Source organism: Equus caballus, chromosome 12 (genome assembly GCF_041296265.1).
Source record: "Equus caballus isolate H_3958 breed thoroughbred chromosome 12, TB-T2T, whole genome shotgun sequence".
Classification (NCBI taxonomy): domain Eukaryota; kingdom Metazoa; phylum Chordata; class Mammalia; order Perissodactyla; family Equidae; genus Equus; species Equus caballus.
In genome coordinates, this window is record NC_091695.1 from 49,199,590 (window position 1) to 49,223,191 (window position 23,602).

At 48.6% G+C, this 23,602-nt stretch overlaps 1 protein-coding gene across 10 annotated transcripts in view; it reads left to right on the top strand.

The window, feature by feature from the left end:
- AP2A2 (adaptor related protein complex 2 subunit alpha 2) overlaps positions 1-23,602 on the top strand; it is an 89,116-nt gene that overhangs the window by 25,358 nt on the left and 40,156 nt on the right. For 6 of the 10 annotated variants that reach the window (XM_023654807.2, XM_023654806.2, XM_070230334.1 and 3 more), the window contains 4 exons: positions 5,706-5,774; positions 18,055-18,197; positions 19,906-20,099; positions 23,308-23,437. In XM_023654807.2, the coding sequence (XP_023510575.1) occupies positions 5,706-5,774; positions 18,055-18,197; positions 19,906-20,099; positions 23,308-23,437 (536 nt within the window). Of the gene's footprint in view, positions 1-5,705; positions 5,775-14,979; positions 15,685-18,054; positions 18,198-19,905; positions 20,100-23,307; positions 23,438-23,602 lie in introns of those variants that run through there. The other 4 variants (XM_070230340.1, XM_070230341.1, XM_023654808.2 and 1 more) reach the window with 3 other exon arrangements.

The following is a 23,602-nucleotide window of genomic DNA, read 5'->3' on the forward strand; positions in this document are numbered from 1 at the left end:
TCCAAGGACCCTGCCGGAGGTAGGAGAACATTCAGCTTCAGCTTGAACATTTCTGGAGTTGGGGAGTCCATTGCCTCACAAGGCACTCGACTTCTATTTTTTCTTTTTTGTTGTAAAGTAAAACACAGATACAGAAAATCACACAAAACCCATGTTTAAAGATGAATGAATTATTATAAGGGGAACATAATTGTGGCTTCCACCCAGGTAACCACCCTGGAAGCCCTGCCACATGCTCTGTCCCATTCGCCTACCCCCAAGCCTACCACCAGGGCTGGGTTCTTTGTGTCCTTTATAGGTTTCTCAACCAAGGGGGTATCCTGAACACTATGGTTTGGTCTTCCTGTTTCTAAACATTCTGTGTTCTTTAATCTTTTAATCTGTGTCCATTTCTTTTCCTTACAATGGTCTGTTGAAGACCCGGAACGTTAAGTTGTAGCGGTCATGGCGTGTTTCACCACGTTCTTGGCTCTCCGGCAGCTGGCTCCAAAGGCCACATCACGTGGAGCTGCCCCTCCACCAGACTCCAGGTGGTGCCCTGCTCTTTCGTATGGGGCTCCTGCTGTGTCTGGCCGATTCTGTTTTTGTGGGGCTAGCAGCTGTCCATGTCCTCTGCCTGGCTCCATTCATTCCTTTGGGGAGGCAAAATGGTGATATTCTCGTTCAGTAATTTCTTTTTCATCGACTTGTAATTGTTTTATAAAGAAACCTTTCCCTGTAGGTACTGTCTGATTCCCCAGGGGATGGTTCATCTGGAAAGAGGCAGGATAGCTCATTCTTTCTCTTTATTTACCAGTTTTCACGATAACTTGTTCCTTAACGTCCTCTGAAGTCAGGTGACCAATTAGGTGGTTTTTTTTTTAAAGATTTTATTTTTTTCCTTTTTCTCCCCAAAGCCCCCCGGTACATAGCTGTATATTCTTCGGTGTGGGTCCTTCTAGCTGTGGTATGTGGGACGCTGTCCCAGCATGGTTTGACGAGCAGTGCCATGTCCGCGCCCAGGACTCGAACCAACGAAACACTGGGCCGCCTGCAGCAGAGTGCGCGAAGTCAACCACTCAGCCACGGGGCCAGCCCCTAGGTGTTTTTTTAAATGTAATTTTGAACTCACAGATTTTAATGTTTTTGTGAATTTTGATCATTGGTCTTTTTATCTTTTTTGAAGCTCAGGCTGTCCCGCCTTTGGTTAATGGAGTCTCTTTATTAGGGTGCTGAGTGTTTTTGCCGTGGCTCTGGTGGTCTGTGGTCTTTGACAATCCTCCGTAGGCAGCAGATCCAGGCTTGTCGTGTGCCTTGCCCCAGTCCTGGAGCCAGCACTTTCTCCAGGAAGCCTAGCTGGGAGAAAAGGTGCTCCCAGACCATAGTCTGGGTGTGGTGGTGCTCGTGGCTCCCAGGCATAATCCTTCTAACTGCTCTAGGAAATATACATACTTGTCTTCAAGGGAAGATGCCTCCTGAGGTTGTTGTGGACTGCCGCTTAAGTTCAGGATGGTGAGGGTTTTCCCTTGAACTTCTTCCACACCAGGAATCTCAAGGATGCTGGGGATGATCCAGTTAGACTGTGTCCTCATCACTCATGAACTTTATCCTGGGTTGCACCCACGACAGGCTCTGACCCCACCACTGTCACTGTGCACTCATCCAGTCCCCCCTCCTGCCCCACCCTGGAGCAGCTGTGCCTGATCTAAGTGTATCATCTGAGCGATGCTGTTACTGCACGTGCTCCCTTTCACCCTCACTTCAATGCTTGATGCTCACTCAGTTCCTTCGATCATGTACTCACTAACTTCGGATGTTGGAAACTCATTCTCTGGATGCGAAAAGGGCCTGGGGCACATCATTGCTCTCAGTTGTCACAAGTTGTTGAGGTTGGTACACTTGAGGCTAATTGTGCTGGATGTGAAATCCCTGCCTCACATTTATTTTCCTTGCATATCTTAAGTGTTTTCACCCTTTTCTTCTGGTGTAAAGCGATGCCACAATCTGAGGGTATCTGGTTTTCTTTGTTGTATAAGCTGCTTGCTCTTGTTTACTGGATGTTCAAAGGATTTTTTTCTTTTTCTTTAAAGTCCAATAATTTTATTAGGCTATGTGCTGGTGTATATTATTTGGGGTTGATATTCACAGGAATGAGGTGTGGTTTTTTACGTGGTTTGAAATCTTTAGTTTGTTTAATTTCAGGAAGGCGTTTTCAAAGGCGTGTGTTAGTCTGCTCCACTGCTCAGTTGGTCGTCTTCCTGAGGGACACCTACTATCCATATGTTGCATCTTTGTCTGTTTCCAGTATTTGCTACTTTCTTTTGAATTCTTTATCTGTTTCTTCATTTCTTTTTGAGTTAAGTAATTTTCTTTTTTTTCATTTTCTGTTTCTTTCGAGACCCCTGTTGTGTTTATTTGTTCTTTTATTCTTCATTTCTAAAATGATTTTTTGTTGATGTTTTTTTCAGTGAGGAAGATTGGCCCTGAGTTAACATCTGTTACCAACCTTCCTCTTTTTTTTTTTTTTTGCTTGAGGAAGATTGTCCCTGAGCTAACATCTGTGGGAATCTTCCTCTATTTTATATGTGGGATACTGCCACAGCATGGCTTGATGACCATTGTGGAGGTCTGTGCCCGGGATCCAAACTGGCAAACCCTGGGCTGTCAAAGCGGAGTGTGTGAACTTAACCACTATGCCACCAGGCCGGCCCCCTAAAATGATTTTTATTTCTAATTTTCCTCATTTCTTTTACCTAATATCTGAGGTTTTCTAATGGACTTTTGAATGTCTTTTATACTTTGTTGACGTCTGTTAGCGTATTTCAAAATGGAGGGCTCCAATTTTGATCTATTCTTTGGGGACGTCTTTCTGAGGAGCTTTCATTGTTTGTAGGAACAATGTCCGTTGTTCTGCTCTTTGTTCTCCTTTTTTCTTGTGGTCTCTTTGTATGGAATTTGACCTCCGTAGCTTCGTGTGGCTTATTTTTCTGTGAACTTAGTTTTCTGAGCTGTCCGTGGAGGCACAGCCCAGGGTGGCTTTTCTGCTGCACACAGCTCTCCTCTGCTGGCGTCCCTGGCTCTGCGTGCCTGCTCCTGTGGACCCTCCGTGTCCCGTGTCGCTGTGTTCCTCTCTGCTCAGTGTGGACTCCAGGCCTGGAGGCTCTGCTCAGTGGGAGGCCGGGGCCAGGCCGCTCCAGCCCACTGGTCCTCTCACTCAGCCCTCTGAGCTAACCTGGTTCTGCTTAGGGCTCTCCTGTCCTCAGGTCTGGCTGATACGCCGTTCTTTTCTCTGTCTTCTCGTACGCAGATGTATTGCCATGAGGTCTTCTGGCTTTCAGTGATTTTCCCCTTGAGGGGACTGCGCTCAGAGATGTGAAGTAATTTACCGTTGGTTGAAGAGCAAATCAGAGGCCACTCTTGGATTCCAGCTTCACATGCCTGGCTCTGAAGCCTGCTCTTGTCATCATATGCCTGTGCCTCTCCAGGAGAACCTTGACCTGCCCTGATTGAGAAAAAATATGTGTGTGTTTGTTGTAAATTGGCCAATTAAAGAAAAAGCTTTGGATGAAAAGCCCTAGCTTCTTGCCCAAGCCCTGTCTTGTTCCACAGAGGGTGTGTGGTTTAGCCGTTTGTTTCTATTGCTCCTGGTGGTTTCCCCATGACTCTAAATTATATGCTTTTAGTTTTATTTTGCGATTTATCAATCTTGAGTAGTATCTATAGATTTCCCTCGTGGAGATGATTTAGCTCATTTTGCATTATTTTTTCTTTCTGCTGCCTTCCCGTCTTTTTATTATTTCTGCTCTAGATCTGACCCTTTGTGACTCTCTGCACAATTAAGTTCCTGCCACCCAGGGGGTTTCTTCACTAGGACTTGGGTAGGTAGGGTGCACACGCCAGAGGGAGGGGCTCAGACACAGATTCCTGGACACCTTGTTGGAGGCACACACGCATGCACACACAGGCACACATGTGTGTGCCCTCCTATGCACAGGGCTTTGCTTGTACACTCCAGGCTGTGTGACGCTGCCTGCAGTCTTTGTGGGTATGGCAGAAGGCTCCCAAGACATTGTTTTCATGGCCCTTTCAGCCAGATCCAAAAGGCCTACTTCAGCAAACATACTACTTTTTAAGAAAAAGTTTGCTGTTGACCCGTCACTCACGGTCCTCAGGCCCGCTGCTCTACACAGTGCTCCTTGACTCCTCAGGGGGCCTTCAGCTGCTCAGCTTCTTACAGATGGAGGAGCTGGGGCGCTGCTCTGACCAGCCCTCTGGCTGCACGAGGTCAGGGCTGGGAAGAGAGAGTGACTGGCAAAGGAGATTTGGGTGCCTCCTCCCAGCCTGCACTCCTTGTTCCCCAGAGCTGACTGCTATGCTTGTTTTATTAAAGGTCTCCAGCCTCCACCCTCACCCCCAACTGGAATGGCAGCTCCCCAAGGGCAGGAAGTACTGCCTTAACCTGTAAGTCCCAGCACCCCGAATAGTGCCGGGTGAGTGAGCCGGCCACATGGTCCTGTCTGACCAGCCACTCCATTGGGGGCTTGCTAGGGTAGGATCGGCTCAAAAGAGTGTTCCTTTAATTTAGCAGATATTAAACTCCATTTATTAGTAAGTTAGTAGTGAAAGATAAGTGCTGTTTGGGAGTGTCCTGGAGAGAGGGAGCTTGCCTTCTGGGAGAGGCGAGATAAGTTCCAAGAGGGGCTGTGCTAGAGGCTGAGCCGAGTGGATGGCGTTTCTGGAGGAGGGCATGGGTGAGCCCAGTGTCTGTGCCTCTGTGAGCACCCGGGGCTGGGAGTCTTCTGGGGTGGTGGCTGCTGTGGAAGCCTTTCTTCCCACTGAAAATACAATCACTAAACCAAGGGCTCGCCTGGAAAGGGTCTTTAATAGTAAACTTTATTCCTTCTTTCAGAACGTGATGGAAATTTACACAGACTTGTTTGTGCATACGACTTACTTTATCCTGTGTGATGAATAATTTCTTGTATTTTTACAGTACTTGTTAAGATGAATAGACTCAAAAAAATCGCCTGTGCTCTCTAGGCCTCAGTTTCCACAGTTAGTCAAGGTGGAGGAAAACTGAATATGGTTCGATCTCCAGTCCACGTCGGACATGTTCCATACATGCAAATGTTCGTTGAATTAAGGCTAATTTAGCAGTAGATCTAGGATGCAGCTAGAGTTTGTCATAAATATAATGTACCTTTCATCCCTTTTTCGTATAATGGAGCATTCCTAAACTTCAGTGAATATTATAAAAGTGAACTTATCAGATTTTGTCGGCTGGTGAATTTCATAAGGAAAGAAAATTGGAAGCCTGCAGTAGTTGAAACTTTATACTTTGGAAAATTATCTATGGCCGTAAAAGTCAGTTTTAAGAGTAAACTATTAGCTGATAATGATTTATTGTGGAAAACATTCAGCAGGTATTTTGAGTGCTTCCAATTCCAGAACTGTGGCAAAAGATGGAGTTAAAAATGGTGCCAGCGATCACGTCCCCTCATGGAGTGGCTGCTTTCCTGGGTGTGCTTATGGACTAGCCTGGCGCTGTCAGGTTTGCGGGTCTGCCTCAGGGCCTCTGCACTGGCTTTGGTTGGAGCAGATTGCTTCTTTCCTTGGGCTCCTGACAGCGGTGATTCTGCCTTTAATGGTGATGTGTCAGTCTTGTTAGGGAATGGGCGTTTGTTTAGAAATCAGTTTAAGAACGCATTTGTGTTCTCTTTTTCTAGGCAAAAGTAAAGAAGCAGAAATAAAGAGAATAAACAAAGAGCTGGCAAACATTAGATCAAAATTTAAAGGTAAGTGTGTCATGAAACGTTCTGTTGTAAATTTTGTATATGGTAGGGACTTAATCTTTTAGTGTCATCTTTGTGTTTTTTCACTTCAAACTAAAGTTTAGTTCTCAGTTAGCATGTTTACTATCATGGCTCTGTTAAAATTAAAGAGTGTTTAAAGTCAAGCCATTGGTTATTCTTGAGTTGTTTGATGGTTTGTGTGCAGTTGATCAGACAGCGTGACCCTTCCAGGGACCCGATCTTTTCCTGGAGCTGAAAGGACGCTAATCTAGAGCGGCTCCTTCCGCTCGTGGCCTCTTCTCCAAAAGGGCCAGGAGTGGTGTGAGCCACAGACCCAATGTATTAGGGGCTCAAAGTATGATCTCAAATGAAGAAATGCTCTCCCTGAGGCTGCTCATTATTTGTTTGAAGTATTATCAAGTGATCTGAGCACTTCCTGTGTTGAAGTGTTTTCCGCTGTTAATGAAATGAGTAACGTACCATGTTACCTAATCCACCCAGGTAGACCGCCTTTCCGTAAGCCAGTTTCTGGGGAGTACACCTTCCCTGAACATCCTCATTTTGAAGATTGTAAAGGGTAGATTTTTAGACTTTAGGACATATTTGTGAAAGGCTTGTTATCCTTTAAGCCTTAGTTTTTCAGTTAATTTTTACAGGTTTGAGACCTGGTTCAAGTCTCTGAGCAGACTTTAGCTGTGAGAGTGGCTAAAATTGCCCAGAAACAATGAATAGAGGAGAGGGCTAGGATTGAACCCTGAGGAACTGGAGGGACAGGCAGAGGGTGAATTTCTTGGAATGGATGCTTTTTCAGGGCTTGAGAATGGATATCCTGCTTTATCAGGTGATGCAAAAACAAGTGGGATTTGAGCTGTTACTAACTGGTATATCCCCTGTTGAGCCCTAGGGAGAGTAATATGGTTAATATTTTTAACCAGGTCCAAAGATCCTCTAGATGGTCTGTGAAACTCCTGAAATTGTATGTGAAATGGTTTGCTTATATATATTTGTTTTTTTGAGGGTGGGGGTGGTGTCTATAACTTGTATTGCTTTTAGAAAAATTTTTCATTAATTTTTTTTTTAACAAAGACTTCTATAATAAAGACTTTATTTTTTTTTAGCGCAATTTTAGGTTCACAGCAAAACTGAGAGGAAGGTGCAGAAGTTTCCTGTATACCCCCTGCCCCCATGCACGCACAGCCTCCCAGTATCACCATCCCCCACCAGAGAGGGAAGTTCGTTACAGTGCTTGAACCTACGTTGACATGTCGTCATCACCCCAAGGTCCACAGTTTACATCAGTATTCACTCTTGCTGTTACATATTCTGTGGGTTTGGACAAATGTATAATGACGCGTGTCCACCATTCCAGTGTTGCGCAGAGTAGTTTCACTGTCCTAAAAGTCCTCTGTGCTTGGCCTGTTCGTCCCTCCCTCTCCGATAACCCCTGGCAACCACTGGTCTCTCTATTGTCTCTGTAGTTTTGCCTTTTCCAGAATATCATGTAGCTGGAATCATACAGTATGTGGCCTTTTCAGATTGGCTTCCTTCACTTAATATGCATTTAAGTTTCCTTCATGTCTTTTCATGGCTTGATGGCTCATTTCTTTTTTGTGCTAAATGATATTCCACTGTCTAGATGGACCACAGTTTATCCATCCACCTACTATCGGGCATCTTGGTTGCTTCCAAGTTTCAGCAATTGTAAATAAAGCTGTTGTAAACATCTGTGTGCAGGTTTTTGTGTGGATGTAAGTTTTCAGCTCCTTTGGGTAAATATCAAGGAATGTGATTGCTGGATCGTGTGGTGAGAGCATTTTAGTTTTGTTAAGAACCACCAAACTGTCTTCCAAAGTGGCTGTACTGCTTTGCAATCCCTCCAGCAGAGAAGGAGAGTGTCTGTTGCTCCGCATCCTCACCAGCATTTATCGTCAGGGGTCTGGATTTTGGCCACACTGGTAGGTGTGTAGTGACATCTTACTGCTGTTTTAATTTGCATTTCTCTGATGACATGTGACGTGGAGCTTATTTGTGCTTATTTGCCATCTGTACATCTTCTCTGGTGAGGTGTCTGTAACTTTCATTGCTTCTAAGAGGGAGGGACCATGACGTGGTGGTGAAGAATGAAGTTGCCCCGACTACCCCAGATTCATTTCCCCGCCCCAGTGATGCTTATTTGCTGTGTCACTCTGTCAAGTTACTTACTCTTCTGCATCTTTTTCTCAGCTGTAAAATGGGGTACTGATTATCTCAGGCTGGGTTCTCCATTCAGCAGACCCTGAGATGGGATTAGAGGATGAAGATTGATTAGAGAGGACCACCAGTGAAAAGTAGAGGGAGGAAGCAGGGTCAGAGAGAGCAGGGAAGCCTCAGATGGAGATGCTGGTCTGCTGAAGTTGTCACTGGCCCATTAGGGAGCTTTGGAGTGAAGATTGCCTCTTAGAGGAGTCTGGCATTGGGTGGGAATGGGGCTGAGCCCTTGTCCTGCCCCCTTGAAAGCTGAGGAAGGCAGAACCTGACAAAGCTAACCCCTGTCGCTGGCCGTACTCTTGGCAGCTCCAGTCCCTTGTTGAAGGGAGAGTCCGTGTCTGCTTCACTAGTTGTGTTTATATGCAGAAATATATATAAATTCCTCAGCAGAAAGTGAGAGCCTAACAAATGTTAATCATGTTGTTATTATAAAAAGAGGTCATTGCCCTTCGATGGTAATCTTCAAAGCGTCTGTATAAATGTTTTGGGACAAACAAGACTTTAGTTTCTTCGCCTTCATGCCTGTCTAAGCTAAGGCTGCCTAGATAGGGCAGGAGGCTCCCTCTTACTGTTCACCAGCTGGTGTTTATTGAGCATGTGTATGCCCTGAATGGTAGCAGACAAGAGAAAACCTTGTCCTCAGAGAGTGTGCCCTGGGGAGCTTCCCGTTATGGTAGCTGAGATGATTTAGATCTGTGCTGTCCAGCAGAAATATAGCGCAAGTCACAAACACACACACACCTAATTCCAAATCTTCTAGTAGCCATGTTAAGTAAAAAGAAGCAGATGAAACTAATTTTAATGTATTTTATTTAACTCAATATACCTAGAATATTATCGTTACAATGTGTAATGAATAAAAAAAACTTACTGAGATGTTTTACATTTTTTCACACCAAGTCTTCGAAGTTTCATGTGTGTTTTACACTTAGAGCACACCCAGTTCAGACCAGCCATAGTCAATTGCTTAGTAGCTGTGTGTGGCTAGAAGCTGCCACTTTGGACAGTGATGTAGACTTAGACCAACTCTTCCACTGAAAACAACTTAAAAAGAGACACAGGATTTAAAAAAGTCTTGAAGCATCATAGAGTAACAAGAAAAAAGAATCACTGGGCCTTATGTGGGAGAAGGAAAGTGCCCACGGAAGCAAGTGCAGCACTCAGCTGTTTGTGCCTTGAGAGCATTTGGTAATCCCAAAGAAACAGCTACGAAACAGAGCTCTATTTTTGATGACCTTGGAAGTCTGTAGGGGTGGTTGTCCATCAGAGTGATTTTGCCCTCCAGGAGACATTTGGCAAGACCTGGAGGCATTTTTGGTTGTCAGAACTAGGGATGGGGTGTGCTACTGCCATCTGGTGGTTGGAGGCCAGGACGGTGCTAAACACCTTACAGCCCCCCATTAAGAATTATCTGGCCTGAGATGTCAAAGTGCTGAGGTTGAGTAGCTCTGGTCTAGAAGGAGAAAAGTCAAAGCCCAGAGCCCACCAAAGTAGAGACCCCCTTCCACTTTAGACTGAGGCCCTCCAAGGCAGTGCCCTTAGGGCAAGAGTGAACTGGAAGTGAGCCCGTCCTGTCATAGACTTGCAGCTGGGCTTCTAACCTCTGGATGCTCTGCAGAACCTCAAGCCTTGAACTTAAACTAAGGTAAGAAAAACAGGCTTCTCTGGAGGAAGATATTGTCATTGTAGGCTGCAAATGATTCCTACAGATAATTTTTCACATATAATGTCCAGCATGCAGTCACAGATAATCAGGCACACAGAGATGCAAGACGTGATGAGCAAGAACCAGCAGAGACAGCAGAAACAGAATCACAAAGACCTCTGACACCAGATTCAGATTATAGTAGAGAACTAGCTTTACCATTTTTTTTTTTAAAGATTGGCACCTGAGCTAACAATTGTTGCCAGTCTTCTTTTTTTTTTCTTCTTCTCCACAAAGCCCCCCAGTACATAGTTGTATATTCTAGTTATGAGTGCCTCTGGTTGTGCTGTGTGGGATGCCACCTCAGCATGGCCTGATAAGCGGTACTGTGTCTGCGCCCAGGATCCAAACCGGTGAAACCCTGGGCTGCCAGAGTGGAGCGCGCGAACTTAACTACTTGGCTGCAGGGCCAGTCCCAGCTTTACCATTTTTAAAGAGATAAAAGGCAAACTTGAAAATTTCAGTAGGAAACTTGCCAACTGTAGACACAGCAGATTTTGAAATTGATCAGATGGAAGTTCTAGAACTGAGACACAGTAATCAAAAGGAAGGACTCAATGGCCAGACATAATGACAGACATGGTTGGAGAGAGATTTAATGTTCTGAAAGGTGAGAAAAATCCCTCTCCTGAACGTGGCCCAGATGGAGGACGAAAGGGCAAACTGCAGAGTGGGTGGGAGACATGGGGTGTGGGGAAGGGTCTGGAAGGCCTCATTGGTGTCCAGAGGGAAAGGAGGAATGGTGGGCCCGAGAACTTTCAAGAATTCAGGAAATTCACCAAACCACAGATTCAGCAAACAGTTCAGATAAATAAAATGAAATCTACACGTAGACACATTATTGTGAAAATGTATAAATCCAAAGAGAGGAAATCTTAAAAGTAGCCACAGAGGCAAAAAGGTGGGCTGTCTTCAGAGGAGCGACATGTATGCTGACAGCTGGCTTCTCACAGTGACAAGGGAGGTGGAACCACATGGAAAACTCAAATGCTGGAAAATAACAGCCCACTGGAACCGTTACCTAGCAACAAGGTCTTTTAAGAGTGAAACTAAAAAAGACCCTTTTCAGACAAAAATGGAGAGAATTTCTCACCAGAGGGCCCATACTGAGGGAAATTCTAATCTACTTCAGACCAGAAGCAAAATAATCCCACATGAAAAATAGATACAGAAAAGAAGGAAAGAAGTGGTAGATACGTAGGTAAATTTACACAATCTCTGGTATAATAATGTTTGTGAAATTAAAAATACATGTAGAAGTAAAATACTTAGCAAACAGACAAAGCATGGTAAAACTCCGGTAGTCCCAGGAACACGAGAGAGCTGCATCTATAGATAAAAACCTTGCCGTCAAGAAAGCTGGAGGCCAGTGGTTCCCCTGGTGAGCGCTATCATTTGAAGAAGGAGGTGGGGCTTGGTCATGTGACATGGCCTGTGGGATGGAGACAGTGTCTGTGTGCCACTCGCAAACCTAAACTTGAAGGGGGGTTGCTCATTTCCCATCTTCTCCGTGAGAAGCACATGCTTGGGTTGCGGCTGGGTCGGGAGGCTGGGAGACACACAAAGCAGGTCCAGATGCAACTTGGGTGACTAGGGTGGTGGAGGCAGCCCCAGCCAAGCCCCGGCTGACTTGCAGTCTCTTGAGCAAAAAATCCCTGCTGGTTGTGTAGCCACTAAATTTTGAGGTGGAACGGTGTAGTTGTGATGACATTAACTGGCATACCCTCAACCTTGAAACCTTCAGAGAAAAACTGTTGTGTTGTATATAAGCAGAGATATGGTAATTTCCTGCTATTGATTGTCTTCAGAAGTTGACCAGATGGCGTACATGGATTTGCTAAATAACTGCTGGCGGTATTCACTAAGTTCCAGGCACGAGGGCTACAGAGATGAATAGGAAAACTTCCCATAAAGAATGTATGTTATTGTAGGTGTAGAAAGACTTTAAAAACCCAGAACTTTTTACTGAGGAAACATGAAAGCTTACATGTCAGGGGGTTTATTATACTGTTCTCTTGCAGGTGTTCCTTGCCCAGCTTTACCAGTTTCCATCATTTTGTAATGTGCTTTCATCTTTTGCTCTTCTTTTTTTCCTGGAATATTTTGATGGAGTAATTTTTAAAAAGTGTCTTTATGAGATACAGTATGTTTGAAATAAAATTCACTCGTTTTAAATGTGCACTTTGAATTTTGGCAAATGCATGTATTCATGCAGCCAGCAGCACCACAGACGAAATAGAGAACGTTTCCACCACTCCAGAATGTCCCCTGGTGCCCCTTTGCTCTTAACCACCTTCCCCAGCCGCCATTGATCTGCTTTCTGTCACTATGGTTTTGTTGTTTCTAGAAACTTCATGTGAAAGGAATTGTGTGGCGTCGTGTCTTCTGCGTCACTTTCTGTGAGTGAGCACAGTGCTTTCAGGGTTTGTTCACGTCACGGGTGTCAGTGATTGGTTCCCACACAGCGTGCTTTACTCACCAGTTGATGGGCATTTGGGTTTTTCCCAGTTCTCCACTGTTGTGAGTAAAGCTGCTGTGAATATTGGTGTGCAAGTCAGAGTGTGGATGCGTATTTTCATTTCTTTTGGGTCGATACCTAGGAGTGGACTGGCTGGGTCATATGGAAGGTGTGTATTTTACTTTTTACGAGACAGCCACGCTGTTTTCCGGAGTGGCTGCACCGTCGTGCGTCCCAGCAGCCCTGTGAGAGTCCCGGTTCCTCCGTAGCCTCGCCAGCACTTGCTATGGTTAATCTGTTAAATTTTAGTTACTCTACTGGGACTGTAGTGGTACCTTCTTGTGGTTTTAATTCACATCTCCCTTTTTAAACAGCTGAAATCAGTTGAGCTTTATAGCGAGTGAAGAACATGCCCCGGGTCTGTGGGGACACTGGGGAAGGAAGGCAATACTCTGGAGCCAGCCATTGTGAGACATTTCACAGAGGAGGGGGCACTTTACCTGACATGGGGTGAGGGGAGCCTTGGAGGCAGTGGTACCAGCACAGTGCAGAAGCAGGGGACTTCCTGTCTGCCCTTGGTGTCTTATCCTTTTTACCTCTTTGAACAGAATAAGATGCGTTGAGCACCCATCTCTGTGAGAGGAAGGGTGAAAAAAGGGTCACAGCCTAGAAATCATCCAGAAGAGTCTGGGTCTTGGTCACCTTTTCCTAGTGACAGAAAGTTATTCCTGCATCGTGCGGAGACCTGGAGATTATTCTCAGCGTCTTAGTTGTCACATGAGAACACTTCGTTGGCAGGGTAGGGCCTGACTCGGGGTGGTCAGGCTCAGTTCTCACAGTGGGCTAGGAGCCCTCTCCCTACCTTTATGTGGGTGCATGTGTGACCTCCCAAACCCTGGTAGAGGCTAGAGGTTTAGAAACCTATGTGTCTGGGGGCCATGTCTGTGTTTAGCACAGGGGTCCTGTCCTTAAGGCACAAATGGCAAATTCATGTCAGCCTGAGGCCTCCTAGAGTCATAAGCAAAGCTTACAGACACTGGGCTGGCTACCTTTCCCTATTCTTAAAAAGGGGTTATCTTGGACTATTTTTGACCATAGCCACTGTTAAAGAGTCAGGATGGGGCCTGAGAAGCATGAGTGACGAGTGGGTGGTTATTAGGTTAACTGGTGCTAGAGCCGGGGTGTGGTCCCAGGCTGCGGCAGGAACAAAGCAGGCAGGGGACACATGCAGTGTGGCAGGAGCGGCAGGTGCTGGGGAGCCCCGTCATGTGGGGTGCAGAGGGCCGACCTGGCTCTGACCCAGATGGCGGGTGACTGTCAAGGGCGCCTATCATTCCCTCTGGCTTCGGCACTTGAGGAAGAGGAAGCATGTCCATGTGTCCAGATGCTGTGGTGACCAGCCCACTCTCCAGTCTTGTGTTTTATCTATTTGATATTTTGTTGTAAAAATATCAGGTTTTATGGGGCTGGCCCAGTGGTGCAGCTGTTAAATTTGCATGCTCCTTTTCAGTGGCCCAGGATTCGCCGGTTTGGATCCCAGGTGGGGACCTGTGCACCGCTTATCAAGCCATGCTGTGGCAGCGTCCCACATAAAGTAGAGGAAGATGGGCACAGATGTTAGCTCTGGGCCACTCTTCCTCAGTAAAAAGAGGAGGATTGGCGGCAGATGTTAGCTCAGGGCTAATCTTCCTCAAAAAAGAAAAAAATCAGGTTTTAGTCATTCTAAGATTTTTTTTTCACATTTTTCACATTCTGAAACCAGCATGCATGTCAAGAGCCCGTGAAATATGGTCCTCATTAGCTTCAGTGGTGGTCTCACGTTGTTCCAGGTGCCACTAAGCCCCTGGAGCAGTGTCCTGCTTCATTTCCTTAACGGCCCAGTGAGGAGCGGGCCTTAGAGAAGTTGAGGGACCCCAGGACACAGCCTGGACCCTGATCCTCAGTCAGGATGCATTTGTAGTTTGTGGCCAGCTTTCCCAAGCAGGGATATGGGTGTCACTACCATCATCCCTATTTACAGCTCAGAAAAGGCTCTGGTTAACAGTTTGAAATTAGTGGAATCAAAAAACAATTCTAGCCCAATATTGAAACTAACATTTTAAGGACTGTCTCAGTCTGGTCCAATCAGGAGAGAGAAACCACAGTGAGAGTTAGGGATGTTTACTGTAAAGAATTACTGAGCTCTGGTAAGAGTGACTAAGATACAAGGGGGCGGTGTGGCCTGGGGCTGAAGGAGAGCTCCCAGGAGAACAAATCTGGAGGCCCCTTCCTGGATCAGGGCAGGTAGGTGAGCCAGCTGGAGAGCGGAGAAGCTCAGAGGACAGAGAAGGTTGTCACTGGTTTGGCCAGGGTGCAGAGTTGGGGGCATGCAGAGGGCAGGAACTCCCCCATCCACAGGCAAATTGTGTGGGGCTGCTGGGCAAATCTGGATGTTGGTGTGGGCAGGAACCTATCTGGCCGCTAGGGTCGTGTTGAGAGGGCTGTGGGAAGGTTATGGCCAGGGTGGGGCCGAGAGGTCACTGTGGGACCACAGAGCTCCTCCCATCTTCACCCCAAACTGCGGGCAGGCCCCTTCCTGCACCTGTGTCCCTCAGTGCTCCTTTTGGAGACAGCTGTGAAGGAAAGGCGCAGAGGGGTTCTGCCCTGGGCCCGAGCTTTGTGGAGGTGTGTTTGGAGCTGACCACTGGCTTGAGGACCCTCTGTGTCCTGACAGTGAGTTTTGCAGTTGGGAGACTGGCTTGGGCTCCTGAAGAATGAAGAGCCAGGCCCAGCAGTACCCTGTGGAGGGCTGTCAGGATGCTGGGCTCCTCATGCACATGGAAGGGGTTTCTTGTGCACTCTGCCTGGGCCTTGCTCCCGAGGTAGATAGGTGGTAGGTGCTGGGGATGTGCCGGGTGAATGCAGGTGGAGCTAGCAAACACACTTTCTTGACAGAAACGAGCAGGCTTTTGTTTTCAAGGCCTTCCACTGAGTCTGAAGTGCAAGTGCTGTCCCTTGGAGCAGTGGCACAGAGTGCCTGGGGTGGCTCTCCTTGCCCTGATGGAGGGTTTTCAGAGTGTGTGAGGTGTGCCTGAGGCAGGATGCATTATGACGTCATTCTCAAACTCAGAGGTGGCCCTCCTCTTAGTCTGCAGCCCTCACAGATGCGTGCTGCTGAGAAGCCAGGTCTGGGAGGGTTGATGGTTTGAAACTTGCCAGACAAAGCAGTGGGGTCACCATCAACCTCAGGTCCAGCAGGCGAGCCTGCAGTGAGCGCCCCCTAGACCCAGCCGAAGCTCTGCGGGAGCCCCCAGCCTGACACCGGCATATGTCCCGGGAAGTGATGGTTCCTCCAGCCCTCAGGCCTGAGTCTTCATGGGAGCTGCTTGATGGAGGAAGCCCGCCCAGCTGCACAGTTTCTGATGAGAAAGAGAACCGTTCTGAAGGGAGGACTCAGGGCTCGGGCCTCATTTGGATGCAATCAATGAAGAGGAAAGGCTTCCTCAGGGGTCACTCTTGAGCAGGTGAGGAGCACCTTAGATGAGGAAGAGTCAAACTGGGGCAGGCACCTGGAGGAGGTGCCTCGACAGAGGGAGCCAGCTGTGTGTCTGCACCTCTGGGGGTGCCCAGCCCCGAGGGAGAGCAGATCTGGGCCACGTATTCTCGGGGACTGTTACTTTTCCCCGTTTGCACTGAGCTGTGGCACCGACAGACCAGTCTCCCTTTCGGTTCCCTTTGCAAGTGCAGGTTCCCCTGCCACCCTCTCACTGAGGATGTAGCCCCTTTGGTGCTCTGGCTTCAGGCGGGGTCCCCTGTCGTCTCCACTCTGGCTGGGACCCAGGTCGGTCTCCAGCCCTCCTCAATGCTTTGTGAGTGCCCACACTGCCTTCTGGGCCTGGGCATTTACCCCGTGTCATGGCACTGTCAGGGCTGAGAGATGCTTGACTGTTCTTGCCCTCACCACAGCCTCCCTTTCTGTGGGCCTAACCTTTAAATGTGTGTCCCTGTGAGTCTCCCAGTGTTGGGAAGGGCTGTAGGAGGGACCCTGCCTTTGGGGTCCTGCAGGAGCAGAAACCAGCCATGGTGCTTCAGGGAAAGCGCCCCTGTGCCTCCCTGGCCATCTGCCTAAAGGTCAGTCTGACTGGGCTGTCGCTGTCTCCTCTCACACTGCTGGGTTTCCCTCTAAAACGTGCTCTAACTGAGGAGCAGGGACCTGTCTCTAGGAGGTGAGAGGAGGTAGGGTGGTACTTTTTTTTTTGTTTATTTTTTGCTGAGGAAGATTCGCCCTGAGCTAACATCTGCTGGCTATCTTCCTCTTTTTCTTTTGTATTTGGGTTGCTGCCACAGCATGACTGGTGACAAGTACTGTAGGTCCTATCCCAGAAACCAAACCTGGGCCACTGAAGTGGAGCATGCCAAACTTAACCACTAGACCCCTGGGACTGGCCTGGGGCAGTACTTTTTTGTGAGTGTGAGGAAGATTGTCCCTGAGCTAGCATCTGTGCCAGTCTTCCTCTACTTTGTTTGTGGGAGGCCGCTACAGTGTGGCTTGATGAGCACTATGTTGGTCCACACCTGGGAGGTGAACCTGCGAACCCTGGGCCGCTGAAGCAGAGCCTGCGAACATATCCACTATGCCAGTGGGCCGGCCCTGGGGAGGTACTTTGGACTTGATTGTCAAAGGAGGCTTCCAGAAGACAATGGAATCTGGGCCGGTTCTTGAAGGACAGCTAGATGGGTAGGAGTTAGGGGATGGCTGCTGCTATGGTGGGCTGCATGCCCCCCACCTGCCGACGCTTTCCCACAGTTGACGGGGATGTGTTCCAGCCAGGAAGTGACAGAGCCGGCCTTCTCGGGCACAGCAATCAGATGAGCGAATAGTGGGTCCTTGGGGGAACCAGGCCTGGTCCGCTTTTATATTGTTTGGTCAGTAAATTGTGTGTCAGTTTGCTGCTGAAAGGGAGGGAGTGTTCTCAGAGCTCCTCAAGGTAAGGTGTCCAACTGCCTGGCTGACACATAATCAACTGTCTCCCCATGAAATCTTGGGCAGGGGGCTCTTTCTTCTAGACAGTTCTTTGAGGTCTGCCAGTGCTCGTTCATGGAACATGAGTGTCCCGACCCCTTACTAATGAGGAGCATTGTGTCGTCATCTTCTGCTTCCCCTGTGTCCTACATGGGCCCTTCATACTGTGGCAGCAGTGTCCCCATAAGACTAGCTTAATAAGATGACCACCCTTTCTGGTTGTCACCTCTACAGTCTCTAGAGATTGACTCTAAGGAATATCTTACACTTCTCAGGTGAAATAATAACTTCTGGTATTTGAAATGGCAGTGGTCCTTTTTAAAATGACGTTTTATATTCTGCCAGCGACGTGTTTGGAGTCCACCTTGCCAGCACCTCTAGTGTGGTGCTCCGTCAGCCGGGGTTGGGTGAAGATGCAGATGCCCTTCTCATCCCCTGTGTGTGAGCTCTGTGAGTGGGTGATTTGTCCTGAAACTGGTGTGAAATGGAAGACTGTTTAGAGTATGTGCATCTGCCTAAATTGATAAACATTTAAAGAGTAACGTGCTGGTTTAAGGTCGGGCTTGCTCCCGGGGCCCTGGTGGATTGTGGCAGTGTGGGGTGAGGCCCAGGCCTGGCCCAACTGCACCTGCCCAGGGCTGTCCTGGGAGGGCAGAACTCTTTCTGCCATGTGTTCTGGTTTCTGTTTTTTAAGGGAAGCCAAACATGTGGATTCTGATGTGTATCACCCGGTTAGAAAATATCATTCATGCCCCATACTGTCTGTGGTGCGTCTGCCCAGGGGCCTAGCTGCCTCTCTTTTGGAGGTTGGCTCATATGCTTCCTGCTGATGAGTTCTCTGCTTTCCCTGCCTCACCCACCTTTTCCGTAGGTGACAAGGCTCTTGATGGCTATAGTAAAAAAAAATACGTCTGCAAGTTGCTCTTCATCTTTCTCTTGGGTCACGACATTGACTTTGGACATATGGAGGCCGTGAACCTGCTGAGCTCCAACAGATACACGGAGAAGCAGATTGTGAGTGTGGCTGCAGGGCTGGGGCTGGGGCGGGATGGTACTGAGGACGCCTGTCCCACCCACGGAGCTCCAGGTGCTGATACCTGAGGCGGCTGGGGCCTCACTCCCCTTTCCCACTGTCCAGCGTGCTCCAGGCATCCTGGGTAAGGTTCTTCTGATCAGGTGGCCATTTCTTTTCTTGTTCTTTCTTTATGGCTTCCATCCAGGCTGGGAGTTTCCTGTGGGTTTGGATGGGCTACACGAAGTCCAGCTGTGATGTCCTGGTGCCTTGGGTGCGGCTCTTTCCCATGAGGTCCGCCTCAGAGGGATGGAGGGGCGTGTCCTTTCCTACAGCACCTGGCTGATGCACTGTCGCAGATCACTTTGCCTTGGCCCCTTGTACAACTTTCTGTTTCTGAAATGGGCACCATACCTCCATGGTTTAAGACCTAGAGCTCCAGATGGGTGTGCCCTTGCCTCGCTCCCAGCTCCCAGCACCTTCTTAGACAGTGCTGTGCCCAGCTCCTGAAGCCTCTCTGGCTTTGTAATTTCAGTCCTGCATCCTGTTGGAGTAACATTATTTCTGTATGTTTTCTCCAGTATTACAAAGTACCATTTTCCTCTATTTGTCCAAAAATTTAACTACAGAAAGTGAAAAAATACCCTAGATGCCCCAGGAATTTTGTTAACTATTGGTATTTACTCAATAAGAGTTTATTGAGAGTCTGCCATGGACCAAGCAAAGTGCTGGGGAGACCCCTGGGGACACAGTGATCAAAAGCAGTCATGGGCCCTGCTCTTGTCCAGCGGGGAGATGGCATCAGACAGTGCGGGAAATAGAGAATTACAGCTGTGGCCAGTGCTTGGGGAAGGAGGCGTGCAGAACCCTCTGGGACCCTGAGGAGGGGGTGGCTATAGGGGGGGCTCCCTGGGGAGGGCGTCCTGAGCTGAGACTGAGAGCAAGGAGTTAGCTGGGGGATGAGGGCAGACAGAGCAGGTGGCACCCTGCCAAGGGCACGTGCGTGGGAGTGCAGAGCTGAAAGGGCAGCAGCTGCCAGAATGGAGAGCAGGAGTAGGCTTATGGATGGGGCCTTGCTCCTGAGGCTGACAGGAAGCTGGGCAGGGGTTTAACCTGCCTGGTCAGTGATCAGACGAGTCTTGAGAAAATCACTATGTCCCCCTGTGTGGGGAGGGCGTGAACAGTGGTGTCACTGGAGTTTGGCCTGGGTGGTGAGGGGAAGCTGGGGACACAGAGACAGATTCAGGAGAGGGGAAGACAGCAGTCAGTTGGGTTTCTGGAAATCTCCATAGTTTCTTAGTTACAGCCAAGGCAGGCCCTTTGCCTGAAGGCCCCTTCCCATCCTGTTCAGGATAGCGGTGATTACAGGGCACTCAGACGTGTCACCACAGAGAAGTGAGTGTGACTTGGGGGAGGACCAAGATGTCTGATTCTCGTGGGGACATCTGACTAAATGCCTCTTAGATTCATCCTGAAGGACTGTCCCATGGCAGAATCGGAAGCAGAGACTTTGCTTCTGTAACAGAACTGGTGTTTTTATTAACATGCAGGTGGCATGAGTCTGACAGCAGTATGCTGAGCAGATTGGAATAGTGCTGGAGGCTCACCGAAGGCTGGAAGTGTCTGCGTTGTCGTCCTCAAGGTATCTCAGCACCCATGTGGAGTTAGATTGTCATGAGCTTTCTGTTCTCTTGTCTTTCTGGAACCCAGGGCTATCTCTTCATCTCTGTGTTGGTGAACTCTAACAGTGAGCTGATCCGCTTGATCAACAACGCCATCAAGAATGACCTGGCTAGTCGAAACCCCACCTTCATGGGGTTGGCCCTGCACTGCATCGCCAACGTGGGCAGCCGAGAGATGGCTGAGGCGTTTGCTGGGGAGATTCCTAAAATCCTCGTAGCTGGGTATGTGTCTTGTGATGTGCTAAAAGTATGTATCTCTCATGTCGAATAAATCAAATATGTAACTACTTAAAGAATTTATAAAGTAAGTAATCTCCCATCGTTTTTAGTGGGGGTGACGTGAGACAGTTGAAAGTTGGATCTAGAACTACGAGTTTAGATGTCAGGTGAGGTCCAGCCAGACCTTCCCTCCCCCAGGACCACTGAGATTTTAAAGTGGGTTAGAGAAGAAAGCCAAACCCTGCCAACCACCAACCAACCACGGAGGGGCTTCAGCCTCACATAGGGCCAAAGAAGAAGGAACAGTTGTTCTGTGGTGTGGCATGGCTCCTCTTGCCCTTTCCCAGAAGCGTTACTAAGGACAAGCACCCAAATCCTGAGAATGCTTAGTAACCTACCTCCCACTTCCTTTCATTTGGAGAGAAGCTGAGTGGGGCTGAGCAGGCAGCTCTGGAAGAGTTTCAGCTAGTGCCGGGCCCTCTGTGCCACGGGTCACGGCTGAAACAGGGCCCCACTTTGTGTTCCAGGATGCTCTGCTGAGTTAAAAAATTAACCCGGAGCCTACACCGGGCAGCACTCCTGGCTGAATAAGGGACTCCATCTAGGGCACTTCATCAGGACTCAGGACTTGGTCCTCCAGGATGACTGCCAGTGCGCAGACAGACCAGGATCTGGCAACTCCAGTTCCTCTATCTATGGAAAGTGCAGATGGGCCTCAGGTGGATGCTATGGCAGGGGTCGAGGGTATGGGGTGTGTAGCAGCAAGGAGGGGTTGTCAGAAAACTCGCCTACACCTCATTAGTGCTAGTGGGTCTAGACCCATGGTTCTCAGCCGGCAGTGTTGCCCCAGGGGACCTTGGGCAAAGTCTCAGCATGTTTGGTTGTCAAAATGGACAACCATTTTGTCCATTTTGGAGAGGGCTTGAGGTGCTGTCCCAAACTCCCTGGGGTCTGAGGGTTTTGTCTGCCATGGCTTTTGCTTTATTTCCAGCATTTTGAACAATACCTGGTACATAGTAAGTACTTGATAAATATCTGTTGGATGAATGAAATGTAAAACAGAGGTAGTCTCTGAAAAGTATTCAGATAATTCAAGAACATTTCCCTGAAATAAAGGATGGACCACCACTGCAGATTGAAAGGACACAGGAGGATGTGCATTGAAACACAGGCTGGACGAATATTGAAATGGAAGGATAAGCAAAGAATCCTGCAGCAGGAAGACAGTTGAGCCATGTCTGCAAGTTAGAAGGCCTGTGGGACCTGGTGTTGGGCCCAGCCGAGTCGTCCTGCTGGAGTCAAGGTTGTAGGCCGGTGTTCTACACCAAAAAGTCTAGATAGTGTGGCACCCACGAGCCTTACTGGAAGAAAATTACCAACTCTTGAAATCCAGGTCACTAATAGAGGACTGATACTAAAGTGCTCAGGGTGCTGGGGCCCAGAGATGGGGCCGAGTAGCAGAAGGATGATGGGTGCAGAGGAGAGCATATTGTTACAGCTTAGTTGTACAAAGTAAAGGTCATGTCACCAGAACCGGGATGTTGGGGAGGGATGATAGGGCGCCTTTTATGCTGGGATTCAGTTGGCGCTCAGAAAGAGAAGCTGTCCAGGGACTGGGCTCTGGGCCCTCAGCTGGAGACGGAGTTGAAACAAAGTAGGCAGGGATCCCCCAGTCCCCCCATTGGATGTCGCATGTTGACTTCCCTCTCCTCGAACCTTCTTACCGAGAGTGGCTCTCTGTGAAGGCATTGGAGCAGTGTGGGAACGGTGGTCAGGTTGGCCCTCCTGTATTAGTCAGGACTCGTAGCTGCAAGCATAGAAACAAACTGGCTACTGTAAGCCAAAGCCGTGTGTTACTGGGTGGCACAGATAGCAGACACCCAGGATGGTCTTGTCAGTGTACCTGCGCGGAAGGGAGCTCGGCAGAGTGGGCTTGAGGTTCTGCCATGAGGCCTGGAGGCCATGGCTGCCCTGCTGCTCCTTATGAGGCCAGCTTGGGGCCAGAGGGAGGGACAGATATCTACTTCTGTTCCCCAGGGGTGTTTGCATCCGAAAGAGAATTTTTTCCTAAAGTAATTTTTCTTTGGAATAGAATTGGGGGTGGTTTGGGGGTTTCTCATGTTAGTTTGGACTCATTTAGGAATAAAAAATCCCAAAGGCAGATAGATGGTAAAGATAGACCCAAACCCTTGTCTTCTCTCCAGACAGAACAAGAGCCCCCACTGATTCCGTCAGTGCCTTGAGGATGCTGGCTGTTTCTTTTTCAGACGTATTTGGACAGCCTCCACTGGAGGACTCCTTGGTGGGCCTGTCGCTTTCCCAGTTGCTTAGCAGAGTTTCCCTAGGGTTAGGGAGGAGCAGGGATAAACAGAGCATTGGAAACATTCTGTGCCCTCCACTAGCATTAAAACCAGAACAGAAAGCTCTCCAAGCTGCCCTCTCCTGGGGTGTCTGCAGTTGTTCTGACCCAGCCCCTCAGTGCTCACTCCAGTTCTGGGATGCTGGGCTCCCAGCCCAGAGCTGCCACTCTTCTCGGTCGCCCCTGCGAGAGGCGTGAGGGCACCTGGTGCTGCCTCTGCTGCTTGTGCAGGGTGAAGGCAGGTGCAGGTGGGGCACCTGAGGAGGGCACCTGATAGTGGTTTCGGAGGCAGGGGAGGAAGCCACCAGGTGGACACCGAGTTCTCTGGTAGTGCAAAGCCCTCTGACACTTTTCTGTTTTGATTGTGTTATTAAGTGAATTGTGAGAAAAAAATACTGTAATTCAAATAATTAAAGAGGAATGCTTGTTGAATATGATCAGCCTGCGTAGCCAAGGTCATATTCAGCAGTTGGGAAGAATGTTAGAACTGATATTTTAGAGGTGATAAGGTTAACAGTGAGAGAGTTGTGTTGGCAGGACTCTTTCCTGTTGATTGTGTTTGATGTGAAGTCCGTGGAGGTGGCTCTTTAGAGCAGACAGTTGTCATTGTCCGTCACTGTCCAGACACGGTACATACGAAGACCCCTTGCAGGAGGTGGGCATGGGTCTGATCATGTGGAGAGATTGAAGCAACCTTATTCTCAGTGTCCTTCCAGCCTCCCCACTGGTGCGCCTCTGGTCCCTTGGTTGCTCTGGAGTGGCCTTGGTGCAGCTCTGGGCTGTGCTCGGCTTGTTGGGTGCGCATGGCGGCTGCCAACTGTTCTCGCATGACCACCGGGGTCTGTCTTTCAGGGATACCATGGACAGTGTGAAGCAGAGCGCTGCCCTGTGTTTGCTGCGTTTGTACCGAACGTCTCCCGACCTTGTGCCCATGGGCGACTGGACGTCCCGAGTGGTGCACCTCCTCAACGACCAGCATTTGGTAAATATTTGCCTCTGGACCAGAGTCCACCCTCGCCCCACTGAGTAACCTATTTTGGAATAGCCATTGTGAAAACAGCTCACTGTGATTTCTTATGATGCCAGGGGGAGACTTACATAGCTCAGTCTGTCGAGCCTGTGAGTGCCTGCAGTTAGGGGCAAGGAG